Source organism: Rutidosis leptorrhynchoides, chromosome 2 (genome assembly GCF_046630445.1).
Source record: "Rutidosis leptorrhynchoides isolate AG116_Rl617_1_P2 chromosome 2, CSIRO_AGI_Rlap_v1, whole genome shotgun sequence".
NCBI lineage: Eukaryota > Viridiplantae > Streptophyta > Magnoliopsida > Asterales > Asteraceae > Rutidosis > Rutidosis leptorrhynchoides.
This window is the reverse complement of record NC_092334.1, coordinates 668,469,199-668,490,457: the sequence shown is the minus strand read 5'-3', so window position 1 is coordinate 668,490,457 and position 21,259 is coordinate 668,469,199. Positions and strand designations below refer to the sequence as shown.

At 32.7% G+C, this 21,259-nt stretch overlaps 1 protein-coding gene across 1 annotated transcript; it reads right to left on the bottom strand.

Moving 5' to 3' along the window:
* Nucleotides 1-1,866: 1,866 nt before the first annotated feature.
* On the bottom strand, nt 1,867-3,670 carry LOC139893908 (protein SHORT INTERNODES-like). The gene is made up of 2 exons (XM_071877108.1): nt 2,813-3,670; nt 1,867-2,210 (listed from the first exon to the last, which is right to left on the bottom strand). The coding sequence occupies exons 1-2, from the start codon at nt 3,630-3,632 to the stop codon at nt 1,867-1,869; spliced, it is 1,164 nt and encodes a 387-aa protein (XP_071733209.1). The 5' UTR covers nt 3,633-3,670.
* Nucleotides 3,671-21,259: the final 17,589 nt, after the last annotated feature.

The window sequence follows — 21,259 nt, the reverse complement described above, 5'->3', positions numbered from 1 at the left end:
TTTATTTGTAACAAATAAAATATTGGAAAATAAATTAGGGGAGGAAAGGATTGAGTTATGAACTTTTGCAGATGAGAGAAGGCATCTTGAAGTTTTGTGCCATTATAACCCAGCATATAAACAGGTAAACGGCGGCAAAAAGCTACCTCGAGTTCAAAAACAAACAGAAAGTGATTACAGTTTTATAAAATATTAATAATAAAATTATTATTCAGCCAAAATAGGACACTCAAATACTCCATGTCTTAATGACAACTTATTCTCTGTGCACAAATCCAAATGTAGCACAGTACCATGAGAACCCAAAAGAGCAAATTGAACCTTGACCCAAAATACCATTTTCTTGCATTTTCAATCATGGGTTTGTTTTTATTAAAAAAGTCTTTGAAAAGTTTAATTTTTAATCTTACCAAGCTTTTTCTGTAACGTTGGCTAAAATTGAGCTTTTGTTCACTAACTCAATAAATTCTGTAATTTCTAGATTTGAAGTACAACAATATCAAAATATCAATATCAAAAAAATTTAGAACGAAATGAAATTGCTTATGCATTAATTAGTGTAAAGCTCTTTACTTATCGTATAAAATAACGTGAAGAGCGATATGGCTAAAAAAAAAACTTGCAGTGACAATGGATAATGGATGCTCAAGTTATATATAACTATTTAATCAAGTCAAAGAGTCGTATACATTACTGACATAAAAACGTCTAAAGTTAAGCTGACTTATGGGGTGTTGCGATTAATTATCTTATTTTTCGGGCTTATTTAATTTTTAAAAAGCCAAAAAATTTCATTTTGGTGGGGCTTTGAACTTATATAGTACAGTAGTGTCAATGAAGCTTAAAATCCAAGTTGACATAAGCTGATTTTAGCCCTAAAAGTGGAGCGTCTTGGTTTATGGTTTATCTGATCCAAACACCCTCTTAATTCATGAACTCGATCATGAGCGTAAACCATGAACTTCGTACTAGACGACCCTCTATAATAACCATGGTTGAAAATGACGCGAGACGGGGCCGAAACGGTAGCGACCTCAAAACGTCGCAACGGAAAAAACGGGGCCGAGACGGAGTCGAAACGGATGTTGACTAACGTTGACTTATATATATAAATATATATATATAAATATATTTTTACACATATTTTAGAGCTAAAACACCTTCGTTGACATGTCTGTACCTATATTTGCTATTAGCGTTAATATAATACAAAATGGAACACTAAACTACGTCAATTTTGATTGATTTGATCGACTTATGACCAATTTTAACTGAATTTCTGACTTTTGACCGGCGTTGTTCCAATTTTTCCGGCATTTGACCTGACGTTTGACCGTTGACCGGCTTATAAGAAAATGGGACGGGGTCGAAACGGTTTGGTCAACAAAACGCCGCAACGGGCGTCGAAACGGATGCAACGGACGCCGTTTACAACAGTGATAATAACCAATAACCATAACAGTAAAAACTACTGTAATTCCGTCGGGAACATCCGATAAAATTGAAACACAAAGAAGATTAGTATGACTCAGGTACAAGAATAACACGCACAAATCGACAAATAGTCCAAAAACTACTGTAATGCTCCGTAAAAGAAATTAGTAATAAATAAACATCAACATTGTTATAATAATAGCTACGCATCATAGTCATAATGGTCATTACAATTTTGTCAAATTCTGCATACACCCTAGTTAAATGCTAGCAGCTACATAACCAATGTATCATATCATATTATAATTATAATTATAATTATAATTATAATTATAATAATAATTATACTAATAATAAAACAATAATAATAATCAAGATCAGAGCATGCAAATGTACCTCTGAATATTCCATAACAATTAGCAACAAATTCTTTCATGATCTTGGTGGTGGAAAGAATTGTGTACCGGCCATAAAAGCGTTAAGTGGAGTCGGATATATAGACGACGGATCAATAACATTTGGGTGCACGTTGGTTGTAGCCGTTGCAACCGCCATTGTGGCCGGTGCAATTAGGTTAAGTTGTCCCGGACCACCGCTTGAAGAACTCGCACCCTCTACACCATGGTCGTACAAAATTCCCTTAAATAGATGACCACCTATGTTAACCGCAGTTTGGTATGCCAGTTGCTCCTCCGCCTCGTTCATTGCACTCACTCTAACACACCGGAATACCGCCGGAGAACTCACTTCCGCCGGAAAATTACCCACTTCAAACCCTAATTTTTTCAATTCCAAAAAAAAAAAAAAAAAAAAAAATACATGAAGATTTAACTTAATTGTATTTTTAATCATGAATTAAACTTGAGTAAGGTTAGAACTTGGAGATAAATTATGTCATTATGTGAACATTGTTTTTATACTGTAATAAGCAGTGATTTATCATAGCACATAGTTGCAAACAGTGACACACACTACATGTATCCATACTCCATAGCTATAGACATATTTAAAATATGTGTAAACATATATACAGTGTATACAGTATATATATATATATATATATATATATATATATATATATATATATATATATACAGTAGCCCTAAGTTTCAAAGCATATGGAAGTCTCTTGAAATAAGAAGCTAATCTATATAGTTATGCAAAAAAAAATCTTTGTACATGTAGTTATATATATATACACATGATATCAAGAAAGCTACATCAAATCATGAAAAATTGTAAACAAGCAAAGAAAAAGTTCCTTTTTTTCTTTTTCCAAAACCAATAATTGGGAAAAGGAATAATCTTAAAAGCCTTTTGTTTTTATTCTTGAAACAAAAATGTAAAAAACCAAAGATACAAACTTTACTCAACTTACCTGCAGAAGAATTATGATGATGTTGATGATGATGATGATGATGTGTCACCGGCAAATTCAAGGCCATCCCACCACCACCACCACCAGTGGTGGTGGTAATAAGTTGATGATCTTCACTAAGTCTTTTTGGATTCTGATCACCTCTCATCATCAAACTCAACTGCTGATTACTTCCCAAATTCTGTTGCTGTTGTTGTTGATGCTGTTGTGGTTGTTGAGATAACGATTGCAGCTGTTGCTGCCGTTCTCTCCGTTTAGCAGCCGGAACCCACGTGCTCTTCACGTGAGTTTGACACTGAAAGCCTCTACTTTTACAACAAGTTCTACATCTCATATGTTGACAATCTTTTTTAGCTTGATTCCCACAATCTTGACAATTGATCCCACCTGTAGTTTGACCACTATGATCTAACCCGTATCCAGATGCTGCCCTCATTACTTTATAAGAACTTGCATACAAATTGTTATTATTATTATTATTATTTTCTTGATCACTAGTAGTACTATTGTTGTTGAGCGAAAGATGATCAAGATTAGTTGTAGTAGTTTTCTTGCCGGAATCATAATGGGGTGGTGGAAATGGTGGTTGGCGGTGGTGAAGCTGATAATATTGTTGCCATAAATCAAACGACCCTTTGTTGTAAAGATCTTCGTTTTTGAAAAGATATAAACCACTTGGAGTGATTATATTATTATTATTATTATTATTATTAGTGTTAGTGTTGTGATCTTGATGATGATGATTGTTTTCATGTTGTTCATGTTGATCATGATCTTTATTGATGCCAAATGTTTCACTTAGTGAGAAGAAACCAGACATTTTTTTGAACAAAATTTTTTGGAAATTAAACACAAATCCATAGTAAAAAGGAAAATATATGAAGGATTAATGAGGGTTTTTAATGGAAATAAAAAAAAAAATTATTATTATTTATTATTATTTATAATTTCACTGATCACGGAGATGAATAGGGATTGTGAGAGTGCCACCTACTTGAAAGATCTAGGGTTTTAAAATAACTAAATTTTTGTGTGTGAAAAAATATGGGGTTTTTACTGTGTGTGAGAGAAAAGGGATATGATAAAACTCATCAATTAAAGTAATAATTAAAAAATCAAGCAAGTGGATATATAGATTTTTTTTTTGTTTTTAAAAGAAATCTGTTTCTACGGAAGAAAAAGGGGTTCTGAAAACTTAAATGTAAAACTTTGTATGTATGAACAAATTGTTGCAAAAAAACATGTGTATCGGCATGGACATGTTAGTCCTGTGTTGACTTTGTCAACTCATCCAGCGGTCCTCGGTAGCCCACTGGAGCCTGGCGAAACACCATCACCCATTTCCCCACAGAATGACAGGCCCGAGATTCGAACCTGCATTGTTATTGTTGCAATCTTCGCATGCGTGTGACCAAGGGATCATTTGGGCCCGGTAAGAATGGTTTTTGATCCAATTATTTAAAAAATCTTCACCTAGTGGGAATCGAACCCTCACCTCCCCAAAGGGAGAGTGATTCATTCACAGGTAAGGAGCTCGCGCTTCGTAGCGGAACTCCAAAGCAGGCCCTATGGAAAACCAAAAGTTTGGGAAAAAAATAATGTGTATGAAAGGTGACCCAAACCATTTAGTGTTTTTTAAAAGGCATCCATTTTGTGAGCAGTTAGTTACGTTATGCTCGTAAAATTAATTCGAGTTCAACGGTATTGTCCGGAAAATTTAACTCGCGGCGTGCGATAAGATATGGCCCGTTGTAGATTTGGTGGAGTTTATTTAAGATCTTTTTATGAAAATTCTGGTTGGGGGCTCATTTGTATTTTGATCAAAGTTGGGGGGTCATTTATGAAAATTCTTGTTGGGGGCTTATTTGTATTTTGATCAAAGTTGGGGGGTTATTTTGAAAAAAAATGGATTTTGGTAATATAATAATGTTAGAAATAATGAATTCATAGTTTCGGGAGGCCAATTTGTATTTTGATCAAAGTTGATGGGTTATTTTGAAAAAGTGAATTTTGATAATATAATAATATTAGAAACTAGTTAAAAGACCCGTGAACTCACGAGTTTTTTAAAACGAATATATAAAATTTAGAGTGAAAATGACATTGTAATTTAGTTAATTTGAATTTGACAGCATATAAAGTATATATGTATAGGTGACAAAAAACAAATTGAAGTTAAATAGTGAATATCAAGATGTAAGAAATAGACAATATTTGAAGATAATTTAATTTATATGAGTCGTCATATACATCCTTAATACATCATTAGAAATGTCCTTAATACGTTATTAGAAATGTCTATAGTAACATCAACATTGATGTAAAAATACAAATAATTTATAAATAAGTGAATTCTTTGAAGATATACTATAAAACTAGGAAATTCATAAACATGAACATGATAGGATGATTCTTTTCCATAAACATGCTTATAGATAGTTCAAATGTACATGCTAAATAAAAGACTAAAACCTTTGCAAGTTTAACCCATTTAGTAATTAGTAATACTATAAAAAAATTAAGCCCATATTATACCTTAATTACTCCGTATCACACATATGAGGATATGCCAATGTGACACATGTACCTGTTGGAAGTTACATCTTGCAAAATAACAGTAAACTCAAGCTTGTTTCTTACAACTAAAAGTAACTCATCATCGTACGTTTCATGAACTCGATGTACTTCCATGCCTACACTTTGAGAAGAAAATTTTACTACAAACCCATAAAAATTAACAATAATCAACTAAATAAATAGATCAAGCATTTACATCAGTACACCTGGCTTAAATAACATAGAAAACCCAAAATCTATAACTTTCAAAGCAGAATTCTCTTTTATATTAGTAAAAAACTTTCACAGGTTTCAATCTCCATGCATTACACCATTATCATGAAACATTGCATTTCAAACAGCTTCAAGTTTACTATAATGACCTCTAGCTACAATTCAATCAAACAGCTCACCTCCTTTACATAACTTGAATGCTAAATAAACAGCTTCATGATCTTTATAAGTCACATGAAGTTTAACAAAATTTGGATATTCAGGTAACGTTGACATAACCACATAATTGATATTTCATGTTGAACGTCTTCAACATCTACATACCTTAGTTTCTCTTCCGATATTGATCAACTTGCAAACACTTGTTTTGCTTTTGATAAAACACGATGAGTGTTTTCATAACAGGTAGGTTTTTAAATTTGTCAACTGCAATTTGCAGCACTCATTCATTCTTATCACCAGTGCCACCATATGCGGTTTTGCCACTCACTCGCCATTCTTAAAATCAATTAAGAAGTGGTACTTCTAAAGAGACCAACATTAAGAAGATAACACAATGACCTTCCATTAAAATAATCAAATACAACTAAAATTCATAATCTAATAAAATCAAGAAAAAATTACTAAAATAACCAAATCAAAAGAAGACATCTATGATTAATGTCAAAATTTACCTCATTTGATTTTTAACATTGTAGCAAAGGATACTTTGAAACCTGAAGGTAAAAATCTTTCATCGGCCTCTTGCTTCCAAATGAAACCGCTGCTAACACTCATAATCCAAAACAATAAACAAAATGTACAAAATTTACCTCTAAAAACTTCTTTCATCAGCTTCTTGATTCCGATTAGAACTACTGCAAAATTTAAAACAACCTTCTTCCATACAATAAAAAGTCCAAGGCTGCAAAGCATTACTTTCAAAGTTTCTATAGGTTAAATTTTAATGAAGATGAACAATCACATTCTAAAAGGTACATATCTATTTTGAAATAAAAATCCCAAAGGGCTGGGGTACATCCATCAAGACTAAAGATCTCTGCAGTCCTTTTTGTGTTTCCCTTTTCTCAATTCCTAGACAACAAAGACATGATTCAAATAAAGGTTATCATACATATACAAACTATATTAAGTTCCACGAGACATAAACACAAACACTTGGTGTGCAATACATACTTAATAAAATTTAAAGCTCCTGCCACAATCACCATAAGCATCACTTTACATATTTAAACCATTTCCATCTTCGAGATACTTCTAATAACGGAAGTGATTTACACTTAAATCTGAAAATATTTCATATATCATACAATCATCGGTTACATTCAGAGTAAAGAAATTTAGAAATATGACAATAATAAACAAATTTAATCGAAAACGAAATCAGAAAATATGAAATGAGAACCAGGAAGTTTAAATCAAAACTTCTTCTAAATGAGTTTATTATGGCTACAGCAAGAAGAGTGATGGAACTTCGTCTGATTGTTGTATAGATGATTTGGGTTAGGGTTTCTATCCGATTTAGATGAATATGAGAAAAAAATGGGGATGATGAAAATTTTAAAAGTTGAAAACTGAAAAGATGATTACAGATACCGAGTACAATTTGAAGATCCACTTTTCTTCTCAGATTTTTCTGAATCGGATTCAACTTCTTTGTTCTTTTTTCTTTCTTTTTAATTGAAGATCTGATCTGATGTCATTAAAATACTTAACCTTCTTTAAAAAAAATCAAAATAAAAAAGAAAAAAATCTAGACACCCTTATGATGTCATAATCCTAATTATTTTTCAATTAAAATAAAATGCAACTGTATTTTATAAAATAGAAATTTGTTTATATATAAATAAAATAGAAAATTAGAATTTATCGTTGGGTTTGTAATTAAAAATCTGCATGAATGCTTATTGGCTATGGGATTACCAAAAAATAAGCACAGCCTCCCTTTTCAATTGTTCAAAGCAGATACATTCTTAACGAAGTGGTTTCACGAGTTGCTAAGAAGTGAGCACTCTTTGTTAGACGATCCACTATCACCCATATCATGTCATGTCCCTTTTGGGTTCGGGGTAAATTTGTTACAAAATCCATCGTTATGTGATCTCATTTCCACCGAGGAATTTCTAACTGTCGTAGAGACCCATACGGCTTCTGATGTTTTGCTTTAACTTGCGCACATATATGACACTTTTTGACGAAAGTTGCAACGTCTGTCTTCATTGTCGGCCACCAATACATCGCTTTCAAATCTCTATACATCTTTGTACTACCCGGATGTACTGTCAATCTAGATTTACGTGCTTCTGTAAGGATTAAATCCCTCAAATCTTCAAGCATAAGCACCTAAATTTGGTCTTTATAGGTCTTTAATCCTCTAAAATTATTGCATAGTTCAAAATTTCTTTTGGTCATTTGTCCAGTCTTTAGGTTTTCATCATTCAATGCTACTAACTGAACGGTTTTCAATCGATCGATCAAGTGTGAAACTATCTCAATTCTCATAAATTTGACATTTTCGACTGTTTTCTTACGACTCGGAGCATCTACGACCACATTTGCTTTACCCGGATGATATTTGATTTCACAATCATAGTCTTTAATTAATTCTTGCCTTCGTCGCTGGCGCATATTTAATTCTTTCTACGAAAAGATATATTGAAGACTCTTATGATCGGTATAGATTTCACAATGTCTACCGTATAAATAGTGTCTCCAAAGTTTCGATGCAAAAACAACTACGGCTAACTCTAAATCATGAGTAGGGTAATTTCGTTCATGATCTTTCAACTGTCGTGAATCATACGCTATAACTTTATTTCTCTGCATCAAAACACAACCCAGACCTGCGCGTGATGCATCACAATAGACCACAAAATTTTCCGATCCTTCAGGTAAGGCTAAAACAGGCGCTTGACATAACAAATGTTTGAGTGTCTGAAAAGCCTTTTCTTGTTCATCAGTCCATCGAAAGGCTACATCTTTTTTGGTTAACTTATTCAATGGACAGGCTATTTTAGAAAAGTCTTTGATAAACCGGCGGTAATAACCTGCTAGACCCAGAAAACTTTTGATTTCTGTCGGCGTTTTCGGTGAATTCCAATTCATTACGGCCTCTATCTTAGACTGATCTACTTCAATACTCTGTTCACAAATTACATGACCCAGAAACTGTATTTCTCGCAACCAAAATTCACACTTTGAGAACTTAGCGTACAATTGTTCATGTTTCAGAAGTTCTAAGACCAATCTCAAATGTGTAACATGATCTTTCTCAGTTTTCGAATATATCAAAATATCATCTATGAAGACAATCATAAACTTGTCGAGATACTGACGACACACTCTGTTTATTAGATCCATAAACACTGTTGGCGTGTTCGTTAACCCGAATGGCATAACCAGAAATTCATAGTGGCCATAACTTGTTCTAAACGTTGTTTTCGGTATGTCGATCTCTGCAACACGTACCTGATGATACCCTGATCGTAAATCAATCTTTGAAAAGTAAGAAGCACCTTGTAACTGATCGAATAAATTATCAATTCTCGGTAACGGATACTTATTCTTTACTGTTCTCTTGTTTAAATCACGGTAATCTATACACATTTGAAGCGACCCATCTTTCTTTTTCACAAACAAAAAAGGAGCACCCCACGATGAAGAACTTGGTCGAATAAACCCCTTATCTAACAATTCCTGAATCCGAGACATCATTTCTCGAATTTCTGACGGAGCTAATCTGTATGGAGCTCTTGCAACTGGCGTAGCACCTGGAACCAAATCAATTTTATACTCTACTTCACGTACTGGAGGTAACCCTGGTAAATCATCAGGAAACACTTGGGGAAATTCTGACACAACTGTAATGTCGGTCACCTGCTTCTTTTCTTTCTTAACATCAATCACATAGGCTAAGAACGAATCACACCTTTCGATATCGCCTTCTGAGCTTTCATAAGGGAAACCATAGGGAAGTTAAATCCATCGCGCTCCCCCTAGCAACTACCCGAGACCCATCGACCAAAGGGAAAGAAATCATCTTCTTATGGCTCTTGATACTTGTAACGACCCGATTTTTTTGACTTGCTTTTGTGCTTTGTGCTTTCACGAAACTGCATATTTGTGCGTACTGAGCTATACTATACTCTATGATCTTACTACATGTGGATTACTTTCGTTTATATGTTTAAACGTGCCTTTAAGTACGTAGGGTACTTAACTTGATCCCCGGAAGCCTTTATGACCGTTGGTGTCACTTGACGTTTAGAACGAACTGCGTACTGTGTACACGTTTAACTTTGGTCATAATCGGAATATTATGACTACGAAATACTAATTGTTATTTTATAATAACAATTACTTGGATTTTTGGATGATTAATTACGCTTAGTAATTTACTAGAGCACACTAGTTGGTCTTGTTGGACTTTCTACCTTGTTGGACCTTAGCCCACCCTACACTAGCTAGTGGACTATTTAATTAGCCCAACTATAATAAGTTAGTGACCTATAATAATGAAAGACAAATGCCCATTTATTAGAGGGAACATAATAGCATTTTTGTTAAGCATTATCCTTAATGTTGCATGGGATCCTAACATAAGCACCCACTTTAGACAACCATTAACCAAAAAGCAAAAATGTGTCCCCATTGTCCCCCACCTAATCCCACGGCCACCACACCCCTCCCATACCCTCACCTCCTATAAATACCAAGCTTAACTCATTCATTTCACACTTGATTTCAATTACAATTTACACACACTTACTCTCTAATTCTCTCTCTAGTCTTTCTCACTCTAAAAAGTGTAAGTTTTAAATTTTCTTTCTCTTATTCTTCCCTTCATCTACATGACATCATCATCATCATTTATTGGATCTAGCTTTTAGCTTTTGATCTTGTTATATCTTGTAGATTTAAACTTGGGTTTGAATCCTTCAAGAATATGAAAGATTCAAGCTTTCTAGCTTGGAATCTTCATTTACTTGTTAGATCTAGCTTGAAATTTCTTTGTTTTGTTATAAAGATCAAAACTTGTGTTTATGATCTTCATGTATCTTAAAGATCCAAGCTTTATGCTTCAAGATCTTCAAGAACACTAAAGATCCAAGCTTTCTAGCTTAGGGTTTCATTATTATGTTAAAGATCTTAGCTTTTTAGCTTACGGTCTCATTACTTTCATTATTTTGTTAAAGATCTTAGCTTTCTAGCTTATGGTCTCATTAATCTTGTAAAGATCCAAGCTTTCTAGCTTAGGGTTTTCTTAATACTTGAGATCTAAGTTATTATTGTAGATCTCACTTACTTGGAACCTTTTTGTGTTTGTTGTGATGATAAAGATCAAGTCTTCATCATCACATAGGATGGAGATTGCTAAACTTGTGTAAAATGGAAAAAAGTTGAAGCTTAATTGGATTTATGCAATAAAGCGGCAATCTTGATGTTCAAAACTTGTAGAATGATAGATTTTACTCTTAGTTGTGTATTGATGATTGAACATTGGTCAAAGTGATGCTAAAACATCAAAGAGTTGTACACTTGAAGCTTACAAGCATCAAGGATGAGAACCGTGATGAGCATCAAGCACCAAGAATCTCACCGGAGTACTTGTTTGCTGTTTTTCGGGGTCTGATCAGACTCCTGGGCTTCTGGAAAATTTATTTTCAGATAGTTCGTTTCGAGTATATGACTTTCTGTTTAGGCCTCGACTTAATCCGATATACGGTTTAGGATTTATAGTCTTCCGAAAGTCACTACGCCTTTGTAACGTTGTGCTGAAATTTCTGACCTACTCACACTTAAATTGTCGCCACAGTCAAACGAAGACGAGTTAGGTTCTGAAAATTGGTTAGCTGTTAGAGGACTCACATACGGAGCCATGGCCACTGACTACGCATCTTTTAGATTTGTATAGAGGTCGTAACAGCTGTCCGAAGTCGGCCTTTTGTTTCGATCTCTATTCTTGTTAAACTTACCTTAGTGTTGATGAATGATGATGATAATGATGATGTTGATGATGACATTTAAACTTAATTTATTCACTTTTACACTTATTGGGACAACATACTGATCTAGTGACCTTAGACTTAGGTTGAGGACCTTTCGGACCGACTTACTACCTGCATACGTTTCATATCGACTTTTACTGCTTATTCACTGTGAGTTATAGCATCTCTTTACTACTTTTACTATTTTTTTGGGACTGAGAATACATGCGCTTTTTACATTTTACATACTAGACACGAGTACTTAAACTTTATATATGTGTGGGTTACAAAACGGCACAAAGATTTCCCTTCGCTCGGTAACGTTTAATCATTAGTTTCCTAACCTTGAACGCGAATCTTATATATGGATCCATAGGGTTTGACAACCCCACTCGGGCTAGTCGCGCTAGCATTCAACGGGTGTTTAATACTTCGAGGACAAACGCACTAGCCAAGTGCACTTTTAGGGGGTGATATACATACGTTAAGTCTAGTTACCGGGTGCCCACGTTTAAGCATATACTTTTCATACTGATTTGAACTGCTGATTGAAGCACTGAAATCTCGTGGTCTACATTACTTTACTGATTACAAACTATAGCTCACCAACATTCGTGTTGACTTTTAAGCGTGTATTTCTCAGGTGCTTAGACGATGTTGCTTCCGCTGTTAGAATTGCTGTCTTGGTGTTATAGACTTGCTGTTATGGCCCTGCTGTGTTATATTTCCGTTGCATTACTTAGAGATGTCTCAATCATAGAACTTTTCTTTTGCATTCGTAACTTATGTTATTTTCAAATAATGACTTGTATCGACCTTTGTGTCACGTCATCTTTTGTAAAACGCTATCTTTTATGAATGCGAAACTGGTTTTCAAACAGCATATAGTGTTTGACCTTGTAATGATCCTGTTGTTGATGAACCGTACACGATGGTTTTGTATGGGGCGTCACATTTGGTATCAGAGCATTGATTGTAGGGAATTAGGTTGCATTAGTGAGTCTAGACCAAACCGAGTAGGATTCACTAATAGGACTAATCTACAACTTGCTCGTTTACTTGTTACTGCTTACTACTGCTGCATGTTACTGCTTACTTATACTGCCGTATGATCTTGCTGCATGCTACTGCTTACCATTACTGCTATGTGAACTTGCTGTATGCTATTGCTTATCCTCGTTACTGCATGCTACTGTCTGCTTACGATTGCATGTTACTTTGTTTAATACTGTTGTTATTGCCATGCTATGTACTGCGGTAGACGATCTAGGTTGCTGTAGTGCCTGATTTTGTGCTTGATATATGTCTTACTGACATAGAAAAAGTTATTTTTCCTTGTTCAAATGTCAGACATGCTGCCCACGACCTTTGACTTCGAGAGTGACTCAGAGACGACTGTTGCCTCGCCTATGATTGTTGCTGATTCACCGCTACCCTTCGACGACTCTGGAGATTTGCCTTCTGGAGGTAGTGGACTCGTGATTGACCTGATGGATGTCTCAGACGGAGACAAGGATCCCGAGATGATTCCAGCCACCCAGCCCTAGACTCCCGGAGCCACAGCATCATTCTGGTGGTACTGTGATTTCTGGGGGAAATGGAAACGGCCCTTTCCATAACGAGCATGGACATTGGGCTAGACGCACTGCTGATGGACATGGTGTACCGATTCCACCAGGAAGATATCGACTTATGACCACCGGTCAGACGCTTTCTCCCACCCGCGATGATCCTACATTTCCTTCCGACGATTCAGACGGATCATCATCTGACGACTCCAACGAGGAGGATTCTGAGGAGGACCCTGAGGAGGAGCCCGTGCAGCCGTCCTCTACCCCGCCAAAGAAGCGGTATCGTTTCGATGGTACTGTTATCCCAGGGATTAACGGAGGAAGACCGCTCGTGGAAGCACGTGGACAGTTGGTTAGGGTCACAGCCCGTAAGAGGGTCGTACCGTATCCTGCCGATCCATTTGTACGTAAGACCGCCCGCACTGTGCCGTCTACATCTGCATCATCTGGACCACCAGCACCACCTGCACCATCTGCACCACCTGCCCTACTAGTATCCCCCGTCGTCGAGGAACTGACGAGGGAAGTGCATGCTGAAATGCCCCGTTCATATCGATTATAAACGATTTATAATAGTTGATTACATCGCGAGGTATTTGACCTCTATATGATACATTTTATAAACATTGCATTCGTTTCTAAAAGATAAACTTTCATTTCAATGAAAGTTGACGGCATGCATACCATTTCATAATGCATCCAACTATAATTGACTTAATAATAATCTTGATGAACTCAACGACTCGAATGCAACGTCTTTTGAAATATGTCATGAATGACTCCAAGTAATATCTCTAAAATGAGCAAATGTACAGCGAAAGATTTCATTCATACCTGAGAATAAACATGCTTTCAAGTGTCAACCAAAAGGTTGGTGAGTTCATAGGTTTATCATAATAATCATTTCAATATTTTAATAGACCACAAGATTTTCATTTCCATTAATATTGATCTGCATAAAAATCATTCATATGGATTGAACACCTAGTAACCGACATTAACAAAATGCATCTAGAATATCCCCAAAAAAATAAAATCGAAGTACTAAAGCAGTTCAAATTTTCTGACTGGGCTTGTCAAGCCCATAGATATATCTTTAGGATTCGCGTCAATTGGTGGCAATTATAATAAACACCAATTCTTAGGCTACCAAGTTCAACAAGAGCGATATCCGGTATAACAATTCAACTATAGAATGTAGTTTCGATTACTTGTATCTATTTCGTAAAACATTTATAAAAGCAGCGCATGTATTCTCAGTCCCAAAAATATATATTGCAAAAGCATTTAAAAAAAGGGAACAAATGAAACTCACGATACTGTATTTTGTAGTAAAAATACATATGACGATATTAAACAAGTGTAGGGTTGACCTTGAATTCACGAACCTATATCATTTGTATATATATTAAAACGTATAATCGTAATCGAACAAATTTATATATTATAGCTTAAAGTATATATTATACTTATCTAGTTTGTGTATATATTCAAAATGTTTAATATTTATATAGTTATATTGATATATATATTTGATTAGTATTTTAATAAAAATACCTAACATGATATATATGAATATTTATATAAACTTTGTTAATTTGATTAAAAACATACTTTTATGTAATATTACCTATAAATATATTTTTATATACGAAATATTTATTTAGTAAAATAATATTAATAATAATACTTATAATGATCTAATAACATTGTTAATAATGATAACAATAACAATACATAATAATAATACTAATAATTATAGATTGTTACTAATACTAATATTTATAAAAATAATAATAATTTGTATTATTTTCATAATAATAATAATAGTAATCATAATCATAATAATGATAATAATACTAAGATGACAAAATTTATAATAATCTTAATAATAATTATACTAATGCTAACAATAATGATAATACTCTTAATTTGATTAATAATAATGATATTTCTAAATATTAGAAGTAATAACAATTTTCATAATAATAATAACAATAATCCTAAATAATAATACTTGATAATGATAATAATATTAGTAACAACAATGTTATTAATAATTGTAATTACTATAATTGTAATAATAATAATAAATGATAAATAATAATAATAATAATAATAATAATAATAATAATAATAATAATAATAATAATAATAATAATAATAATAATAATAATAATCATAAGACTAATAATAATAACAATAATAAAAATAGAAAGGATAGAAATCTACCTTTTATAGCTTTTCCAAAAAAAATTGTCATGAACCAGACTCGAACCCGAGACCTCTCGCTACCCGTAACCACACCTTAACCATTGAACCCATTTTGTTTTTCTGATTTATGCTAGGTTTCAAATAATATAACCCGTATTATTTTTTCTCCCTTTTCATCTTCTTCTTCAATTAGTTAATCGATTAGAGAAATCCAAATCATAACAAAAAAACGAATTAAGGTTTTATTTAAGACTTGAAACTTTATTGTAAACTATCTGTAAAGGGGTTCTTTTGTGCAATTTAATCAAAAAAAAAATAAATAAATTCAGGCCTGCTGTACACGCGAAGAACATGAACAACTCAAACTCCACTATCGAATTTAAGACAGTTTTAGACAAAGGTTTCAACACGAAATGTGTTGTAAAACACTCCTATAAACTTTCTGGATAATCAATTAACTTGAAACATAAAAACGAATTCGAATTTTGATGAAGAACAATGGTTGACTTTTTATTTTAAAAACATTGACCTCGGAATTCACACTCGTTAGGAGGAATTGGAGGTTGTAATTTTGCAGAAAGTTCGAATAGAGGATTCCTAACAATACTGCAGTGTTACATTTTGAAATTATATTCGAATTTGAGGTGTTGATAAAAAACGTACAAGAACAGGGGACTGACGGGGTTCTTTTTATATTTTTGTTTAATTTCTTTGCTTCTCCTACTTGCATTGCAGTCCAGGTTATTATAGAGTGTAAATGAGATTGAGATAGCCATAGGATTCGATTGAATTTGTTGTGTAGCTTGCAATGGTCGACATGATTTTAATCAGACAGGAAATAAATAAAAATTTTTAAAGCTTATAAATCTGTTGTACTGAAATTGTATTGCATTGCTAACTTGATATTGACATGTAACAACTAGAACCAGAAAACAAATTCGTGAACAGGTGATGTAGAAAAAAAAAAAGTTTAAAGCAGATCGTGATGGATAATTGATTCAATTTAATTGATTTTATATATAATTTTAATAATTAATTAATATAAATACATTAATTAATAAAATTTCTGTAATATTATTATTAATAATAAATAGAGTAATACTGTTAATAATATTATTAATAATTATCATAATAATATCGATATTAATAAGAATGATAATAATAATTATTAATAATAATGTTAATAATAATATTATTAAGGATAATATTATTAAATTATATTATATTTATAATAATAATAATAATAATAATGATAATCTATAATAATAATAATGATTCTAAATGATAATATCTAATAATAATACTAATAATAACAAGCTATATGCTTCAATTTCTATATCTATATGTTATATATTATATTAATATTAATAATACAGATATTGATATTAATATTAATGAAAGTAATTATAATAACTATATTTTTTTAACTTGTAATTACATATATTAACATTATATATTATTATTTATGTAATATTTCATATTTATATAGATTAACAATAATAATATTAATAATACTGATGTTAATATTAATATTAATGTTAATAATACTAATGAAAGTAATAATAATAACAACTTATATTATAACTTGTAATTACCTTTAATATTTTAATATTACAATTTATTAATTATGTCTTATATAATATAATATTTAATTATATATATATTCCAATATACATATCATAATAGTCATTTATAGAAATCATAAATATTTATATATAACTTTACTTTAATAATTACCTTATTATTTTGTATATTATTTTACATACTTAATCTTAATGTTCAATTTGTATTTTATTATTTTAATTTATTATATTTACTTATATATATATATATATATATATATATATATATATATATATACACACACACAAGCAATTATTCGTGAATCGTCGGAAATAGTCAAAGGTCAAATGTATACATGAACACAGTTCAAAGTTTTTGAGACTTCAGCATTACAGAATTTGCTCATCATGTCAATTTCATGTTAAGATCAAGTTTAAATTTGGTCGGAAATTTTTGGGTCGTCACAGTACCTACCCGTTAAAGAAATTTCGTCCCGAAATTTGATTGGGATGGTCATGACTGACAATAAGTATGTTTTCATGACGCATACGAGCTGAAAATTAGAGTTTTATCATCAGCGAGTAATATAGACAAAATAATTTGATTTTGTGAAGAGTACGAGTGAAGCTATCATAAAAGAGTGAAATGAGTAATTGCAGATTCGTCATATCTTTTGACGTTTATAGGATTGATTTTCAGAGTTCAAGGGATTCGGAGAAAATCTTTGTAATAAGATTTAATTCTTCGGTAATTAAGGAAATTAGGATTCTCTTCGATTAAATGCGATAATCTGTCTCGATTTCTCTGTCGGATATTTCGCTATAAATCCATTCCCTTTGTTTCCTTATTTCCACAACTCATACCTTCCATTTTTTCTCCCTCAACTCATACTTTAAAGCATTCGTTAATATGCTCCATCCAATTCTGATTCTTGATATACTCATAACTTTCATATATGTCATTCTCCTTTTTCATCTACCACCGGAGGATTTTATTTATTTTTACTATTACCTTGGGGTTATAGTGTTTTTAGTTCTCTAGTATCTTTTCGTTACAATACATATTGATATACACGGTTTGTAATTTATGTATTGTTATCGGGCCTTATATCTTTCCTTATTTATCGGAGTCCCTGCTCCTGTTTTTCCATAATCATTGACATCTACGGTTAATGATCTTTTCTATTTGCTGCGATTTATACCCCCTTTCTATTTCGGAGCTTCATGCTTTTGTTTTCTTTTCGCAAGTAATGGTCCAGAATTCGTAAGTATGGAGTTTCAAATTATCATAATATACAAAGTAGAAAGGAAAGGTAGTAGCACGATTTGATTTGTCAAATTACCAGAATATTCGGAAAACACCGAATCATCAAGAAAATATTTTCTTGATATTTTTTTAGAGGTTAAATAGAATATAAGAGTCGTGTAACATGGCACATGATGACGATATGGTCTGTGAATCGTCATGTTTCATTAGAAACTCAGCATGACTTACTGTAATATAATCACGTTGATCAAGTGTCATTATATTATACTAACTCATGCTTCAGTTCCCAACACTACTTCAAAAATCATTCATATTTTGAATTCGAATTTTTCATAATTTAGAAACTAAAACAGTTTCTTTTATGATATAACACAGATAGCGTGAAGAAATGAATAATTTCAGATAAGAATAGTTATGAAAATATCTTCAGAAATATCGAGGATATTTATAATGAGATATACGATGATATCTTATAATTTCTAATATCGATGGATGATGATGAAGATTTGTCCGCAAAGGTTTAGAGTCAGGAGCAAGGTATTCGTTAATGACTTCAGCAGATACTGAATCATTTGAATTCTCTGAAGGCAAGTTTAGTCTTTGTGATTTGTCTACGGCCTCCTTCATAGTTTCACATAATCCGCTTTTTGGTACTAAATTTTCTATTGAACGTTTCCAACACTCCATTCTTTATCATCATACTTTTGACTGTTAAGGTCGTTTACAGTTTTTGCTGCTTCCTCAGCAGTTTTCAAAATTTAGAGTATTGATTCGTAAACTGGGTGCTTTTCAGAGTTTCAGAATGGAAGATCATAATTCTAAGAGATAAATGTTATATGTATACATATAATTGTTGATGTAGAAACACTGCGAGATTCGAAATACTGATTGCTGATTCCTAGTAACTGGTACGGCAATTTTCGTTACAAGATACGGATGAGTGTATGATAGGGTTTTTGAACAAATATAATGGTTTTTCGGAGAGACCCAAGCCAATGAGTAATGAAGTTGTTGTTAAGTTTACTGCTAATGTGGTGGGATTTAAACGGGACTCCAGTAATGACGACGAAAATCAAACTTATAACAAAGTTATAATAAGGCTAATCCAATAGAAAGTTGAAGTTGATTTGCTGAAGCTGTGATAAAATTGGCTAATTTGGAAAGGGATTATACGGCTATTTTCGGTAATAACAACGCCAAAGGAGCTAGCACAGATACATGTTAAATGTTTACCCAGGTTCCGAGTATTTTCAAGTGCATGACTATATGCATCAATCTTTTCTTCCGTAGTTGAAGTGCGGATGGTTCATCCTCTCGATTGAGGTGTTTTCAAGAATCATGAAAGGTTTGAACGCAGATTGCAATCGTCAAGATATAAATGAGGTTTAAGATGAAATCAAGTGGCAAACTTGAAGAATTGTTTAGTTTCATATGTTATAATCAATATTTTAATTCATTTTAATTGTCCAATGTTGGTAGTCTACAGTTAATAATTCAATAATTCATATATAGTTTAATATATAATATTCGAATTAATTAATACGTATCGTGACCCATTGTATACATGTCTCAGACTCGATCACAACTCAAAGTATATATATTATTTTTGAATCAACCTCAACCCTGTATAGCTAACTCGAACATTACCGCATATAGAGTGTCTATGGTTATTCCAAATAATATATATAGATGCGTCGATATCATATGTCAAAACATTGTATACGTGTCCCGATATTTAAAATGCGTAAATAACAGTATTTAAATGACGATAAATAAAGTGCGTAAAATAAATAACAGAAATTAAATGACGATAAATAAAATTGGGAGAATTAAATTGCTATAAAATAAATTGCAATAATTAAAATGTAATAAGGAAATAGCAGTTAGCTAGGAACAGTTAGCTAGGAATAGTTAGCGTGGATTCTTAACAAAATTTCTCATAATTAATTTGTTTGTTTCTAACAAATTTTATTTTGTCCAATGTTTTCTTCATTATGCCACTTGTTGGATTCTGATAGATCAAAATCCAAATATGAAATTGAATGAAAATGGTTATTCTGCGGTGAACGGATACGTATATCTGTGGATGTAAGTAGGATAGTAAATGACCGTTGAATCATATTCGAAGAATGTACAGTGTAACTTATTAATATGAAATCTAAATATTTCTCGGGTATTATCTACTCGTTAAAATATTTTCACCATTAACAGTTTGTACAAAAGAATTCTTAATTACAATCTTTATGAAAATATATATACATATATATTTTCTTCAGATGTAATTATGGATTTAATGAGTTAATATGATATTAATCTCATTTGATTTATCGTTAGAACAAGAATATATAATCTCTAAAACATTAGAGATTACATAATCGCTATGTCGAACGAAGATAAATGACGTAGAACGATTCGTAGAACGATTCGTAGAACGATGATTATGCTCGAGGTACATTGTGACACCGTTAATTTTTTATATATATATATATACGTGGCGGAAGCATTTATTTATTAATTACAAAATAAACATTAACTATTGCTAAGACAACCAGTGTCACGTTTCATTACAAAATACATGTTTATACGGAGAAGATGTAGTTACAATCTGTTTTCAAAAGTACACGGTTCATATTCTAAAAGACTACAGCAGAGTTAACCCTATCAAACATAACATCATCATGCCCGTCTTCTCCCAAAAGCACTATCTACAAAAGCTAACAACCTGCAGGGAGGAGATGGAGGGAAAGTAGCACGAAGCTAAGTGAGTACGACTAACTACAGGCCATAGTATACACAGGTGTTATACTAATCATGTCACAATAGCCTAACACACAAACATCACCCAAGTGCCATCTACAGAGACTCTGGCGGCTCGGCCAAACCATTAACCACCAGCTGATTGGACTGGGGCTTACCAGAAGTTTCTCCACCACCGTATGTATATACAAAATCCACACGCGACGGACGCGTCATTCACATATATATACACCACAGTTGTCTAGGCTACCACAGAGGAACCCAACCCGCAGGTTGATCTCTCCTACCGAGGCTACCAC

What these genes read in the sequence shown, in the direction of transcription:
- LOC139893908 (XM_071877108.1), bottom strand. Translation starts at nt 3,632, where the DNA reads ATGTCTGGTTTCTTCTCACTAAGTGAAACATTTGGCATCAATAAAGAT. An exon ending in TCATCATAATTCTTCTGCAG is followed by an intron (nt 2,211 to 2,812) that starts GTAAGTTGAGTA and finishes TGAAAAAATTAG; the next exon opens with GGTTTGAAGTGGGTAATTTT.